Below are 16513 nucleotides of genomic sequence, written 5' to 3'. Positions count from 1 at the left end.
GCTCTGCTCTGCTCTGTTATGCTCTGCTCTGTTTGGGTTGGTACCAACTTCTCTGTCTCTGAGTGCACCCACTTTGAAAACAAAGTGGTTTTATTGTGGTCTTTCCTGTGTGCACACTCGGGACTCCGAGAAGAATAAAGGAAAGATTTCACCTCTGTCTCTGCCTGGTTGGGCCACCGGGGTTAGCACAACCCTACCATGGGGTGAAACATGGTGTCTGCTCTGTTTGATGTTCTGTTTTGATCTGATGATGATACTCAGTTTATGTTATGCCAAAGCACCATGAGTTTTACTTGTCTTAAAACCATCGCTCTGTTACTTTTGAAAATATGTTCTGTTCTGCATGATAACTCTGGAAAATATTTTGTTCTGCATGCTCTACTTTGTAAATGTTCATGTTTACACGCTAGCATATGATTTCTGCTTACTGAGTTGTTGATAACTCACCCCCTATCTTCATAATATTTTTCAGATGATGTGGAGAGTCCAACTAAGGACCTGGATTAGATTGGTGAGCATGATTAAGCTGAGAGAGGATGTTAGAAGAAGGAATTCTGATGTCTTATGTCTTTTAGATTTAATTATATCTTGGGCTTGGGTTTAGTAAGACTTTTGAAGTTATTAGTTTGGTTTGTTATGACTACTAGGAGATTTTGGACTCCTTAGCTTATTTTGTTGCAGTAATAACTTTGTAGAGTTTCAATGTGGTTATTTAGAGTACTTGAGATTGAGTTTTACTAATAAAGTTTTAGAATTTTATTTTAATTGTGTTAGAAAATATGTTCTTAAATAACAGGTAATAATTTTTCAAGCCATTTGAATTTGGGACGTAACATCCTACCTATAAAAAAGGTACGTGGTTGTTTATTTTATCCGTATAATGGGAGGATGTTACCAAAATTTGAAGTTTTCCCGGATGAGAAAACAGGCTGCTTTACCACAGTCTTCGTAGTTATTCATAAAAAAATAAAAATATAAAAATACGGTCAAATCAATATTCTAATTTGGAATCTTTCTGAGTCAGTGTGAACTGTGGACTAAAACCTCATAATTAATTTGCAAGCCCAAGTAATTTTTGGAGCCCATGATACAGACAAAAATCTTTTAATTTTCGCCGTCATACTCCGAAAATTCTAATTCAAAGAAGACACAAGGAGGACCAAGAAAATAAACGGCCGAGGTCATCATGCTCCGCTTTCCTCTCTGCCTATCAAAGAAAACCAGATGGCTTCAACAACATAGAAGAACACGAAATCCCCCCCAAAATCAAACGCTTTCAGTTTCAGAGAGAAGAGAACCCTCCGAGTGAACTATGAAAGATATCGCTAAGCTCCATTGTTTTACCATTTTATGCCTCACTTTCTTCCCCAAAGTGGCCATCTCTCTCACTCTGGGCTCCCTGACTGCAACTCAATCACTCACAAATGAACGGACCCTTGTCTCCCCCGGCCAGGTTTTTGAGCTGGGATTCTTCGATCCAGGCAACTCAAAGTGGTACCTTGGAATATGGTACAAGAAAATCCCTGTTAAAACAGTTGTTTGGGTTGCAAACAAAGACAACCCACTTTCAAACTCATCCTCCGGCACCTTCAAGATCGGTGACCGTGGAAACATCGTCGTCGTCGACGAAGTTGGGACCATACTTTGGTCGTCCAAGCAAACCCAGGAAGTCGTTGATCCAGTTGTACAGCTTTTAGATTCAGGAAATCTTGTGGTCCGAGAAAAGAGCGAAAACGACCCCGAAAAGCATCTATGGCAGAGCTTCGATTATCCTACGGACACTCTGTTACCGGATATGAAGTTGGGGTCGAACTTCGACTCTGGTTTCGAATGGAACCTGACTTCTTGGAAGACCTCGGAGGACCCTTCAAGGGGAGACTACTCATTCAAGTTAGATGTCCATGGATTCCCCGAAATTTTCTTGCTCAACAACCAAGAACCAAAGTACCGAAGCGGGCCTTGGAACGGCATGAGGTTCAGTGGGGTACCGGAAATGGCGCCTTTGAACGGTCTCAAATTCAGCTTTATCATGGATGAACACGAGGTAACTTACTCATTTTCCACAACAAATGCGTCTCTAATTTCTCGGTTGATTATGAATTCAACCGGTTATCTTGAACGATATACGTGGATCGAGAGCAGACAGGATTGGAATTTATATTGGGATGCCCCCAAAGATCAATGCGATAGCTACAAAGAGTGCGGCCCATATGGCATCTGCGACACGAACGCGTCGCCTCTCTGCAGATGCATGAAAGGGTTTTCTCCCAAGAACTTGCAGGCCTGGAATCTGAGAGATGGGTCTGATGGGTGTGTGAGGAACACGACATTGGGTTGTCGGACTGACCGATTCTTGCAGTTGAAGAACATGAAACTACCGGAGACAACGACAGCTTTTGTGGACAAGACCATGAGTATCGAGGATTGTGGAGAAATGTGCCTCAAGAATTGTTCCTGCACTGCTTTTGCCAACTACAGGATCAACGATGGAGGAATTGGGTGTGTGACATGGACCAGTGAGCTCGTAGACATGAGAGCCTATACAGAGGGCAGTGGCCAAGATCTCTACGTTCGATTGGCAGCATCAGAAATTGGTATGTTCGTATCTGCCTTTGTTCCTAATCTTATTCTTACTCTTATGTGTTATATTTTCTGTCCTATGCCTCAATTTAATTTCGTTTGATACTGAGTTTGATGCTGCACCTGTTCTGCTATTAAACCTTTTAGATTATTATTCAATATGGCCATATTATACCAATTAAGTTTTCCTCAAATTTTTCGAATTTTATGAGAATTTTTAATTTTAGTTGAAAGTTTAAAATATTATGTTTTAATATTATTATTATTTTTAAAATTTAAAAAAATTAAATTATTTATTATATTTTATTTAATAATTTTAAAAAATTATAATAATGTGATAAACATATAAATTTTTTAAAATAATATTAAATATTTAATAAAAAAAGTTCCTTTATATTCAAGGCAGGAAGATTTGAAAGGACAATAATAAAAGTAGAATTTATGATTGATAACAACTGGAGAGAGATGGCATAAAATTTATAGCAAGTATTTATGTTGCAGCCAAGATGCTTTTAAAGCTACTAGCTTTGTAGCCGTCCGTTTAGATCAGAAACCAAACCCACCATTTTGGGGGCCCTAGATCCAATTTATAGTCTAGCTAGACCGGACAGGTCACACAAAGCGATGTTTCACGTTCACCCCATCATCAACACCAGTTCTGCTAAAGTCACATCACATGCATGTTATGCACGAGGAGTCCTAATATTCATTTAATTTGAATTACTAAATCTTAGGATTTTTTTATTATTATTATTATTATTTAAAAAAGTAAGTCTAAAATTTATATAAAACATTAATTTTTTATAATGGCCTCTGCTCTTTTTTAAAAGGTATACGCGCACTTATACATTCAAAAATATATCTAACATCATTCCTTCTGAATTTCAAACACGATTTGAAATTCGAGACATGCTTTGTTTATGGATATCTAGTATCTACCAGTGATTAAGGTTCGTGTGTTTGATAGATGGCATATAATGGCTGTCTCCCCCTCCAATTAGAAGATAAATTTGACTTTTCCCCTTGATTGGTTGGGTAATACAAATAAAGTTTGATAAAAGTGTTTCTTTAAATTCTATTTTGGTGGACACAACAAAGAAAGCAGATAGGTAGACCCACGGAGAAAGTTACACAGATTACAACTACTACTACTACTTAGGCCCCCACTATGTCCAAATCCTAACGCTCTTTGGGCCGTCCTTTTTGACTTTGGTGGTTGCTGTCCCTTAGCACCCACTACTCCTCTCCGGTATTTTTCAAATTATTAAATTTTAAAAAAATTATTTTCATCAATCATTATTTATTATTCCACACTCTATATTTTATAAAAAATGCACTCACACTCTATGAAAAAATTATAGATGTGAAGTGTGAGAGTGAATAGTAGCTAATAGATAGTAAATTCCTTAAATTTAATATATTACATGATTTAACTATCAAAAAAAATTAAATTTTGTATTCTCATTTTCTCATTCAATTCTGAGCATTAAAGTATATGAAAAATAGTTGATCTTAGACACAATATGTCAAGGGTTTGGAAGTTTGAGGGTGTAAAGTTTCCATTTTGTGTTTTTGTTGAAGAAAAGTTCTTATCATCAGTCATTATTCACATCCCACACTCCACACCTTATAAAAAATACTCTCACACTCTATGAAAAATAAATAAATAAATTTTCACGTCATGTGTGTGGTGTGATGTGAACGGTTGCTGATTTGTAGCAAAACTCAAAAGCGTTTGAAATTGTGGGTGATTTTTGTTTCCAAGAAAATTGAAATTTTTTTTTTTTTTTAAGAAATTTTTTATTGCCAAATATGCCCATGCTGCTGCTACACACCATCTTAACTTACATCAATAATGCCCTACACTGTTTGTCCTGTGTATCAAAGTCTCTATATTTGTTTGTTGTTCACACTGTTTGTTTGTCCTTTTGGCCTTTTGCTTTCTTCTTCCTTGTCATTTCCAGGACCCAGAGTGGAAATGTTTTGGCTCATGGGCATAGTAATTGTCCCATGTCAAAGGAAAGAATTAGAATTTGACCCGATGATGTGATATGTCTTTGAAACTGTATGGCCCTTTTGCCAGTGAGTTAGGTATCTACTACTTTTGAAAGGTGTTTCTAAAGTCGCCTGATCGGACAATTTCTCAGGGATTCTTATCGTTTTGCATGGCTTCTGCCTTCTGTTCTCTTTAATAATCATATTCTGAACCATGTATGCCTGTTCAATTGAAAGTGATGCCTCAAGTACTAAGTGTAGAGTTGTTTATTGGATTGTTTTCATGAAGTTCTTTGACTCTTCGAATGATTCTTGTACTTCAAAACTGTTATCCACCTTCTCATATCTTATGGTGTGGGGTGCAACTAGAATAATACAGGTTAACAATGATTGTTCATTGTTTTGTCTAAAAAAAACAACTAGCTTTAATGGTACTGTGAGTTTTTTCTGGTTGTAATTATGCATTGCTTTCTCTTAATGCGGTGCTAATTATCTGCACATTTCCATACAAACTTGTGAAAACCCTTTAACGCTATGATGTGATGAAGAACGCATAAAAATACAATAAGAAGCCTTTTTATACATTTATTGTGACTCACACAAATCTGTTTGTTTCAGCTTATAGCGGAAGTGCAGACTCTGGAAATGGCTCTGACAAGACAAAAGAAATAATCATGGTAATAGGCATTACGGTCGGCATTGTTTTATTGTCAGGATTGACAGTCTTCTTTGTGTGGAAGAGGAAGGGATTGCAAATGATATGGAAAGAAAAAACAGAGCGAAGAAAAGGTATAGAAATATATAGTTTGTAATTTTTGTGACCAAAATGAAAATGAGAGTGAAATGAAGTCACTACCTTTTCTTTAATGTTCTTCTTACATTCTCTAAACCAGGTCCTCGTGAAAGAAGCCAGGATTTGTTGTTAAATGAAGTTATCATTTCAAGTAAGAAGGAGTACTCGGGTGAGAGCAACATAGATGATCTAGAATTGCCATTGTTTGATTTTAGTACTTTAGCAATGGCGACAAACAATTTTTCTGATGAAAATAAACTGGGACAAGGCGGTTTTGGCTCTGTTTACAAGGTAATTTATTTGTCCTTCCCCTGGATTGAAATCACAAAGGCTCTCAAAATTTAATGTTGACAATAGTTTGTGTGGGATTGTCAGGGTAGGTTGGTAGAAGATCAAGAAATAGCGGTAAAGAGGCTCTCAAAAAGCTCTGGGCAAGGGATTGAAGAATTCAAAAATGAGGTTAGATTGATTGCAAGGCTTCAGCACAGAAATCTTGTTAGATTGCTGGGTTGCTGCATTGAGATCGATGAAAAGGTGCTCATTTATGAGTACATGGAGAACAAAAGTCTGGATTATGTCTTATTCGGTAAGTCTCTGTTTGGCATTCTATGAATTTACCTTTGTTTGTGCTCTCTTTGTTTTACCTATTTGTAATACCCAATGGTTTCCAGATAAAGCAAAACGCTCTTTACTAGATTGGCCAAGGCGATTTAATATCATATGCGGGACTGCCCGAGGGCTTCTTTATCTTCATCAAGATTCTAGGTTTAGAATTATCCATAGGGATCTCAAGGCAAGTAACATTTTACTAGATGGAGAAATGAACCCAAAAATATCAGACTTTGGCATGGCCAGAATTTTTGGCAAGGATCAGACAGAAGCTAACACAAGGAGAGTTGTTGGAACATAGTGAGTACCATATCAAGATCTCTCTAGCCTTTCTTAGACCAAACTCCAACTTCCTTCACAATTCTCATCATTCCTATAAATATATATTTTGTGCAGTGGCTATATGTCTCCAGAGTACGCAATGGATGGACAATTTTCTGTGAAATCTGATGTTTTTAGCTTTGGAGTTCTAGTGTTGGAGATTATAAGTGGAAAAAAGAACCGAGGCTTTTATCATGCAAACAATGAACTAAACCTTCTTGGACATGTAAGTGAAGAGATCATTGCTTCAATGTAAATCACATATCTTTCACCTAACTGTATCACTGACCAAAAATTTAAAATCACATTGCTGCAGGCATGGAAGCATTGGAGAGGAGGAAATGGTTTGGAGCTGATTGATCAATCCTTGGGTGATTTATACGCCCCATCTGAAGTGATGAGATGCATACAGGTCGGCCTGCTGTGTGTCCAGGAGCGCGCTGAAGACAGGCCTACCATGTCATCTGTGGTGCTGATGTTGAGCAGTGAAACTGCGACATTGCCCCAGCCAAAGCAGCCTGGCTTCTGCCTAGGAAGGAATCCTGTTGAAACTACTTCTTCGTCTAGTAAACAAGAAGAATCATGCACTGTGAACAATGTCACAGTTACAATGCTAGAAGCTAGGTAGTCAAAGCTAAGGCTCCATCTAGGATGTCTCTATATTTTTGAACCTCTTGTAAGGTATAACCCTGTTAATCCATATCGGTGAATACACCTTACATCAATTTCTCTTGAAGTTCATTCCACAAAAGTTGTAAAAGAAAAATGAAGGTCACATACATTCAGTCACAATCTCTTGGAGGTGGTGTCTCGGTATCTGCAAGGAAAAACAGAACTTTCATGTCCATGTCATGTTAGTCAAATGTTCCCTGCAGGACCGACCGTTGTCACCCCCAAAATTGAAATTTCAAAAAATTTTCCATGATGCAATGACAAAGAGGATTAAGATTTCAAGCCTCAAGTGGGAAAGACATCATAGAAAAGGGAAATGGTTCATATATTTCTCTTCCACTTAAGATCCTCGAATTCGCTCAAACGTTGACAAGAAAAGCATGAGGATCACTAAAAGGTTACGAGTGTTTCTGCAGAATCATGAACCTCTGGGACATCATGAACTTATAGTTATCATGTGTTTGGCTAGTGCTAGTTTCCTCAGAACACTCAATCAAACAAATGGTAGATAGAACCATGTAATCATGTCTATTATAGTTATCATGTTCAATTCTTTTACCCAACTACTACCTCAGAAAAAGAAATAATTCAATCACCCTCTCATATTCGTCAAGGATAATGCTATCAAAGACCAAGTCCAACACGGTTAGTTCATTATCTTAGTTATTATTAGATAAAGACTTGTTTATAAAGTAGTTTACAATTATTATATTAGTTATCGTAGTTTTGCTATCTATTAATAAACAAGGATGCTGTTTTAGATGCCATTTGGATGGTGAGCTAAAATGAGATGAGATGAGATGAGATGAAGGTTAAAAGTTGAATAAAATATTGTTAGAATATTATTTTTTTAATATTATTATTTTTTTGAGAATTAAAAAAGTTAAAATGTTTATTATATTTTGTATGAGAATTTGAGAAAGTTGTAATAATAAAATGAGATGAGATGAAATGAGATGAAACATTGTTTAGATAGTTAAACTGTTATTAAACATTGTTTATATTTTATTCAATTTTAAACTTTATCTCAACTCATCTCATCTCAACTCTCTATCTAAATGACACCTTAATATATTTTGGGCAGATTTTAGTGGTTAGACTATAAGCAAACTATTGGAATGGGGTAGTGCTGACGTGGATTGAATTAGGATTCTCTTAGGATTAGAGTGCGACCTAGGGTTTCGTGCATGGTGAATCCCACTGCCCTATCGTGTTCCTTGGCAGGTCTAGCCTTCGACGGAGATGGATCGTATTGGGAGAACAAGGCGGTGAAGAATTTGGGTCTGGGATGGTTGTTGCGCCTGCTATAGGAATTGTTATGTGGATATTGTGGTGAATAAGCCTCAACCTTTATCAAAGATAATCTCCCATTTAGAGAACCACGGTTCAATGACGGTGAAATGTTTTTCCTTTTCTCTAAGGTAGAGATCAATAAATCGGCGGAACCTTTTCGACTCTCAGTTGTGCTAAAATCCCTTCGTCAAAGGCCTTCTCTGGACCATGTTAGAGGATTCATTAAAGATCGTTGGGGGGCTGCACTCTATGCCAGTGGTGGGCCAGTTGAAGAACCCTCATAATTTGTTGGTTAGATTGTCGAATGAGGATGATTTTGTGACTATGATGGCGAGGGGAAATGCGGATATTGAAGGGGTTCTTTTTCGTATCTTTCATTGGACTCCTGATTTCATTGAAGAGGAGGATTCTCCTTTGGTCCCTGTTTCGATCTCTTTGCCAGGATTACCTCCTAATTATTTTCATTCCTCTATTTTGACGAGTATTGGAGGTGGATTTGGGCCTTTTTTGAAGCGTGATAATGCCATGACATGTGTTACTAGACCAAAAGCAGCGAGAATTTGAGTAGAAATGGATGTGTCTAAACCTCTCCGTCATCATTTCTGGTTGGGCCCCCCACGACTTGAGTCAAGTCATTATCAAGAAATTGTTTATGAATCGATTTTGGCATTTTGTGGATGGTGGCAGAAACAAGGTCACTTGGAATCAAAGTATGAGCTTAAAGAAAAATCTATGAAGAAAGGTAAGGAGAAAGTAGTGGAGGAGGATGCTGGGAAGGGTTTTTAAAGCAGGTCTAGAAGGTGATTGGGGGAAAAAAAAGATCTTGGTATTGAGAATGATCTTGCTAAGGTGAAGGAAAGTAAATCTAGACGAGAGGCTATCTTGGTTGGAATTCATGATTGTCGAGAAGGTGAGATTCAGTGTTCGATGGCGGTTCTTTTTGCAAGTATGAATGGTGAAGTGTTTTCGAAACAAGAATTACACCTTGCACTTGAGCAAGATTCTACTTTGCCTTTGTGGGAGGGTCCAATTGAGATGGCTAGTGGTTTGGTTGGTAAAACTTCAGTGCATCGGGATGTCTCTCCTTTGCAGTCAAATAAGCCCAATGAAAGTTGGTTTGAGCATACCGAAAAGGAAACGACCATGGTAGATTTTGATGATCTTAATGATGGCTTTTTTGTCGCTTAGAAACTCCATGAAAAATATTGATGAAGCATCGGAGTATGAATTATGTAGAGATGATGATGGAATAGTGGAGGAGAGGGAAGAAATGGTTGAATCGGATAAGATGCCTTGAAATTCTTTGTTGGATAAGGAAGCTGATGATGAATTGGAAGAATTGGCTATAAAATGTTATGAGTCAGACATTGAAATTTCTATCCCAATTAAACATCTTCCAGATGTGAAAAAAAAGACAGATGTCATGTCCTTGATAGGACTACTCGTTCTAATAAACATTATTAATTGATGAATATTCTTACTTGAAATATTAAGGGTATTTGTTCGTCGAAGGCTAGGCTGCATCATATTTTGAATAAGCATAAGCCATTGGTGGTGGATTTATTAGAACTTTTTCTTTCTGTAAATAAATGCAAACGTTGAGCTAGGTGGTTGCATCTTCCAAATTTTTTTCATAACATTGAAGCTAGAGGTAAAGTTGGTTGTTTTGGCTTGATGGGATTGATTTTGAGTTGATTTCGGTTATGGATCAAGCTCTATCTGGTTGGTTTTCTTATGGTTCTTCTAGTGTTCTAGCTACTTTTGTGTATGCTAGTTGTTTCCAACAGTAGCGTCGTCTTCATTGGAGATATCTTTGTAATCTATCAGTGGAGAGTTCTCATTGGATTCTTGGAGCAGATTTCAATATTTTTCGGGCAGTGAATGAAAAGCTTGGTGGTAGTTTTTGGTCTTCTTGTGCCATTATGGAGTTCAATAATTGTATTCAAGCTTGTGGTTTGTTAGACATTCCTTCGTTGGGTCAGCGTTTTTCATGGTGCAATGGGAGGTTAAAGGGTGGTAAAATTTGGGCGCGGCTTGATAAAGTGTTAGTCAGCACTAAGCTTTCAAGGTTGTTTACATATGGGAGGATGGAATATTGATCTAGAACATCATCGGATCATTGCCCGATGATAATTGAGATGTTTCGTGAGCGACAGAGGGGTCCTCGAGCTTTTCGATTCTAGTGCATGTAGTGTACTCATTCAAATTTTCTAGAAGTGGTACATGATTGTTGGGCGTAGGAAGTAACTTGATGTGCGATTGTGAGGATGAGTTTGAAGCTGAAAAAAATTAAAACAGGTGTTGAGAAAGTGGAATGTGGAAGTATTTGGCAGGGTTGAGCTAGAGCTTAAAGCTATTGAAGAGGACCTGATTACTATAGAACATAATGTGATTGACAATTTTTCGCAAGAAGCGGAGGCTAAGTTATTGTTTTGTAAGCAAAAACATCTTCAAATTTTGCATCGCAAGAAATTATGGGATGTCAAAAATTGAGGATTAAATGGCTTAAGGAAGGTGATTCAAATACTACGTTCTTTCATGCGTCATTAAAGTGTAAGAGGAAGAATAAAACTATTGATCATATGCGACTTGAAGATGGTCGAATTCTTAACACAACGGATGATGTCCATAATGGCACAGTGAATTATTTCCATGATTTACTTTCTACGTCTATGGTCTCTGAGGATGCGGAAGTCATGAGTTTATTATCTCCCTCTATTTCAGATGAGGAAAATTTATTTTTATGTAGGGTTCTTGTGATGGAGGAAGTTAAGAAGGCTCTTTAGTTGATTCCTCAAGATAGCAGCCCAGATCCTGATGGTTTCTTGGCAAGTTTTTTTTTAGCATGCTTGGGATATTATTAAAGAAGATCTATTGAACATGGCTATTGAATTTTTTTACGGAATGCCGCTATCTACTTTCTTTGGCGCTACAAATATTGTGTTGATAGCGAAAGTTGATGCTCCAAATACTTTTGCGCAATTCTGGCCCATAAGTTTGTGCTCAATGGTGTGTAAAGTGTTGACAAAAATAATGGTTAGCAGGTTGGCGCCGTTAATGGGGAAATTAATTTCTGAAGAGTAATCGGCATTCCTTAAAGGGCGTAGCATTTTTTATAATATTGTCATTGCACAGGAATTGGTTCGTGGCATTAATCGGCGAGCTTGGGGGGGGGGGGGAGGGAATATCATGATCAAGATTGACATGGCTAAAGCTTATGATCAAGTTAATTGGAAGCATTTTATGGAAGTTATGAGGTGTTTGGGTTTTTTGGCGAAATTGAGGGGTCTTATTTTCAATTGTATTTCTTCGCCTATGTGTTCTACAATGCTGAATGAGATGGTTAAAGGATTTTTAAACCTTCTCGAGGACTTCGACAAGGCAATCCCTTATCACCACACCTTTTTATTTTACTTTCTCATATGATTCGAGAAGAGTTTAACAAATGTATTAAGCCATTCAACCATTTTGGGGGGGGGGGGGGGGGGGGGAGGCAATAATTAGTCACTTGTTTTATGCAGATGACCTTTTTCTTTTTGCTAATGGTAGAAAGAGATCGATTCAGCAGATAACCTTATTCTTTTTGCGATTTAGGCTTCGTTTTTTGGGAAACAGAGATGATGAAAGTGGTGGAAGAATACAAGTTTGCGATTGTTATGAAATTCATGCATGTTCGGCCTTTTATTGATGTGATCAGACTGAACATGGTGAAAAAGTTGGGCTTGGTAGAGATTTTGACGATCATTTTTATGGATGATTATCATGTTTTAATTCAAATGAAGAATGAACGTGATTTTGTGCATGGGCTCGTGAAGGAAGAGTCATGGAAGGAAACACTTTTCGATTATTCAAATGGACAAAGGACTTTGATTTACATAAAGAATCTTCATTGGCTCCTCAATGGCTTCTCTTACCAGGATTGCCTATGCATCTTTATCATCGTGATTGTCTTCAAATTTTTGCAATACGTTTTAGTCATTATCTCAGGATGGATAATGCGACTTTGAACCGATCGAGAGCTATGGGTGCAAGAATTTGTGTGGAAATAGATTTGACTGTGGAACCAGTGAAAGGATTTCCAATTGTAGTTTCGCCTACTAAATGTATTTGGCAAGAGGCAAGATATGAAAAATCAAGTTTTTATTGTATGAAATGCTACTGATAGGGACATATGGCTGTGGTCTGTAGGGTTAGGGAGAGGCGCAAGGAGAATGGGAAGCCAAAAGATAAAAGAGTGTGGCAGCCAAAAAATATTAAAACTATGGGTAGTTCTTCGGGAACCAAAGATGACAATGAGATGGAAGCAAATGTTGAATTACCGAACAATAGATTGCAGGTCACACGAGAGGATATGAATGCATATGTGGTGCAAGTAGAAAACATTGATGAAGCGCCTAATATTATAACTGCAGGGACGACATCAAACATTGAGGGTGAGTCTACGAAATTTAATTAGTTTGGGAAGGTGCCGAGTATTATGATGAATGCAGAGATGCCGAAGGACCCTCTACAAGACTCAGAGAAAATAGCAGAAAATCAAAATGATGTTAGTGATGAAGAATGTGAGGAGGTTTGATGTGATAAAGAAAATGAAGTGACGTCGGAGCTTGTGCATCTGCAAGAAAATGAATTTTCTGATGTGCCATGGACCCTAGTTGTTGAGAAAGTGAATGTGAATTCTAATAACAGTTGCAAGGGGAATTAGCTATGGGATATTCTTTGGAGCGTGAAGAATGAGAAATAACAGGAGTAAAGGGTAAAGAGAAGGCCTACAATTTTGAAGGAGTTGATCGATCGGATACGGAAAAATTAAAAATTATATTAGACAAGTCAGTGAGGAAGTCGTTAATATTAGAGACATTTTTTATTGGACAAGTCGTTAAAATTAAAAATTACATTAGACAAGTCGATTTTGAAGGAGTTGATCAATTGGAAACATTTTTTATTGGAATGTTAGAGGGTTGGAACGTTCGAAGAGGAGATTAAAGTTGCTAATTATAAAAAAAGATATTAATATTTGTGCAATTGCAGAACCTTTTGTTGTTAATAGCCGTATGGCTACTACCTATTCTTATTTGAATCTTAATTATTTTTGTTCCAATGAGTCAGCGGGTGGCAAGTTGTGGAGTTTTTGGAAAAAGTTGAATGAGTTTCAGATGGTGTTTTGTACTTCTCAAATGATATTAGGATGGTTGTCTTCTGCGAATCAAATGTTGCTTATAACCTTTGTTTATGCTAAATGTTCTTACACGGAAAGAAAAGGCTTATGGGAAGAATTGGAGAATCGATAGTTGAATAATGTGCCTTGGATGGTGATGGACAATTTCAATGTTATTCGCATAGACTCTAAAAGAATTGGTGGTCATCCTCGGCCATTGATTTTTATGTTAGAGTTTAATGATTGTTTAGATAAATCCTGTTTGTTCGATCTTCAAAGTAGTGGGAGTACTATGTCATGGTGTAATGGCCATTTTGGGGTAAATAGAAGTTGGAAGAAGCTAGATAGAGTGGCCATCAACAACACCTTCTCTGATCAGTTTACTTCGGCTCAGTTAGTCTATTTGAAGCGGAGACCTCAGATCATTGTCCTATGGTGGTTCATCTGGAGAGGCCTTTTTCATTATATGGTCAGGTTCCTTTCCGTTTTCAAAATATGTGGTGCTTACATGAGACTTTTTTAGATTGTGTGTAGGAAGCTTAGGATAGACATGATGTCAGTTCAGGATTGCATAAACTGGCTACAAGATTCAAGAGAACTAAGATTGCATTACGAGCATGGAATAAAAACGTTTTTGGCAAGGTTGATGAGAACTTAAAAACTCTTGAGGAGAGGCGGGAAATTTTAGAAAACCAGTTGCAGTTGGGATATTCTGAAGATGTGGAAACGGATTATCTTGTGACTAACTTGGAGATTGCTACCTGGGAAAAGAGAGAGACAGTCTGGTTGGGACAAATTGCTAAAAAGAAGTGGTTGATGGAAGGAGATCAGAACACTAAGTTTTTTCATTCTATGATTAATCAAATGTGTAAAAAGGCACATCTTTCCCGGATGGTTTTATTAGATGGTACAACATTTGATAATGTTGAGTCTGTCCATTTGGGTGCTGCATAGTATTTCCAAGACTTCCTTTCCACGTTGTGTGAAGTGGTGCAAGCTAACTTATCCAACTTGATTGATTCAGTTATTTCAGAAGCTGATAATAATATGTTGTGTGTTGAGCCAATAGAGATGGAAGTGAAAGAATCAATTTTTCAATTCCTCAGCAAAGCAGTCCGGGGCCAGACAGGTTTGGGTCTAGTTTCTACATAAAGTGTTAGGAGATCATTAAAGATGACGTTATTGAAGCTGCCAGGGATTTTTTTAGGGGTGGCCCTTTAATCAAGTTCTTTACGTCATCCTTTATTGTTTTGATCCTGAAAGTGTCTAATCCTTCCAGTTTTGATAAATTCTAGCCTATTAGTTTGTGTTCAGTGGCCTATAAGATTTTTTCAAAAATTATTGAGTCTCAATTGACTCAGGTTATTCATAAGTTGGTATCCCATGAGCAATGTGCTTTTGTTCCAGGACGCAATATTTTTGAAAACATCACGCTTGCCCAAGCGATGGTACACTCCCTCCTCCACAGGAAAATTTTGGGTGGTAATGTCATGTTAAAAATAGATATGGCTAAGGCTTATGACAGGGTTGATTGGAGTTTTTGTCTTGGAGGTTTTAATGTCCTTTGGCTTCTCTAATAATTTTTGTAAATTGATTGGTGAATGTATTAAGCCGCCATGGTTTTCTATGATAATGAATGAGACGTTTAAAGATTTTTTTCAATCCGCTCGGAGGCTTCGACAAGGGGTCCTTTATCTCCTTATTTATTTCTTATTATAGAGGAGGTGTTAACAAGGCTGCTTAGGAAAAATTTTGAGAATGGTCAGATTTGATGATTTACTCACCCGGTGGGGGCTCCTTTAGTCTCTCATTTGTTGTATGCTGATGATCTGTTGATTTTTTCTATTAGGGGAAAAAGTCTATTAAAAGACTAGTTAAGATTCTTACCACTTATGAAAGGTGGTCGGGTCAAAAGATTAGTCGTGAGAAATCAATGATTTATCCCTCTAAATTTATAAATCCAACTCGGAAGCATGATTGGGTGTGCTGCTTGTTATAGGTAGACTGACTTCCTGCATCATTGAGCCACTAGTTGAGAAAAAAAGGAAAAACGTGGCTGGTTGGAAATTCCAGTTGTTGTCTCAAGGTGGTCGTTTAATTTTAATGCGACATGTGCTATCTAGTTTACCTCTACATATCCTCTCGGTGATTAATGTTCCGAAGGTGACTCTTGATCGGATAAACTCTATATTTCCTTTGGGGCGAAGTGGAGGGAAAGAAGAAATTGCACTGGCGATCATGGTCTAAAATTTGCAAACCTTGTAATGAAGGGGGTTTGGGGCTGAGGGATTTTCATGAGGTTCAAAAGTCTCTACACATGAAGTTTGCCTATCAACTACTGACTACTGAAGGTCTTTGGGCAGATTTTTTTAAATCAAAATATTTAAAGGATGGTCAACCTTTGTCCTATATCCAAAAGGCTACGAATTCAAGAATGTGGAGATCGATAATGAAACATGTTCTAGAAGTAATGGAAAATGTTCAGATTTTGTTTCGAAATGGAAATTCTTTTTCTTTGGTTTGATAGATGGCTAGCTTCCGGCCCTTTATCAGCTAGAATTACAGACATGACTAATAAGCGAATTTGTATCAGAGATTATTGGATGGATCAGGCATGGAATATTGAACTCTTGAAGGAGTTAGTGGGAGAGGTGATTACAGAAGAAATCATGCAGACTAAAATTAGTGAACGTAATGGATTGGATATTTGTGTGTGGAAACCAACTTTGGATGAAAAATTTACCACTGCTACTGCTTGGGAAGTAACTCGGGAAAAAGGGGATCAATTGCCTTGGCATGATTAGTTTTGGAACAAAAGTTTGCCAAAAAAAGTCTCCATGTGCAATGGGAGAGCTTGGCTCCATAGTCTAGACGTAGATGAGAGGATTCAAAATAAAGGTATTTCTCTTATATCGATATGTGATTGTTGTATGCCGCAAGCTAGGGAGAGCATTGATCATGTTGTAGCTATGGGTAAGATAGCTTCTTTGGTTTGGAAATTTGCAAGTCGGCTTTTAAAGGTGTCGTGTTTGATGTTTAATACCTGGAAAGCAAGAATATTGGCTTGGATGATTTGTGCAAAAATGTCTTCT

The 16513-nt window shown here is 37.5% G+C and overlaps 1 protein-coding gene across 1 annotated transcript; it reads left to right on the top strand.

Moving 5' to 3' along the window:
- The first annotated feature begins 1133 nt into the window (after nucleotides 1-1133).
- Nucleotides 1134-7034, top strand: LOC121267487 (receptor-like serine/threonine-protein kinase SD1-8). Its single transcript, XM_041171376.1, has 7 exons — nucleotides 1134-2594; nucleotides 5194-5364; nucleotides 5469-5659; nucleotides 5744-5954; nucleotides 6040-6277; nucleotides 6374-6524; nucleotides 6615-7034. The coding sequence occupies exons 1-7, from the start codon at nucleotides 1313-1315 to the stop codon at nucleotides 6924-6926; spliced, it is 2556 nt and encodes an 851-aa protein (XP_041027310.1). The 5' UTR covers nucleotides 1134-1312; the 3' UTR covers nucleotides 6927-7034.
- Nucleotides 7035-16513: the final 9479 nt, after the last annotated feature.

Source organism: Juglans microcarpa x Juglans regia, chromosome 5S, assembly GCF_004785595.1.
Source record: "Juglans microcarpa x Juglans regia isolate MS1-56 chromosome 5S, Jm3101_v1.0, whole genome shotgun sequence".
NCBI classification, from domain to species: domain Eukaryota; kingdom Viridiplantae; phylum Streptophyta; class Magnoliopsida; order Fagales; family Juglandaceae; genus Juglans; species Juglans microcarpa x Juglans regia.
The sequence above is the reverse complement of the archived record's forward strand: the minus strand, read 5'-3'. Positions and strand labels throughout refer to the sequence as shown.

Bases quoted from the DNA above. Each gene is read 5' to 3' on its own strand.
- LOC121267487 (XM_041171376.1), top strand. From the start codon at position 1,313: ATGAAAGATATCGCTAAGCTCCATTGTTTTACCATTTTATGCCTCACT. The intron at 5,660-5,743 runs GTAATTTATTTG...TGGGATTGTCAG, and splicing joins GTTTTGGCTCTGTTTACAAG to GGTAGGTTGGTAGAAGATCA. The intron at 6,525-6,614 runs GTAAGTGAAGAG...ACATTGCTGCAG, and splicing joins AACTAAACCTTCTTGGACAT to GCATGGAAGCATTGGAGAGG.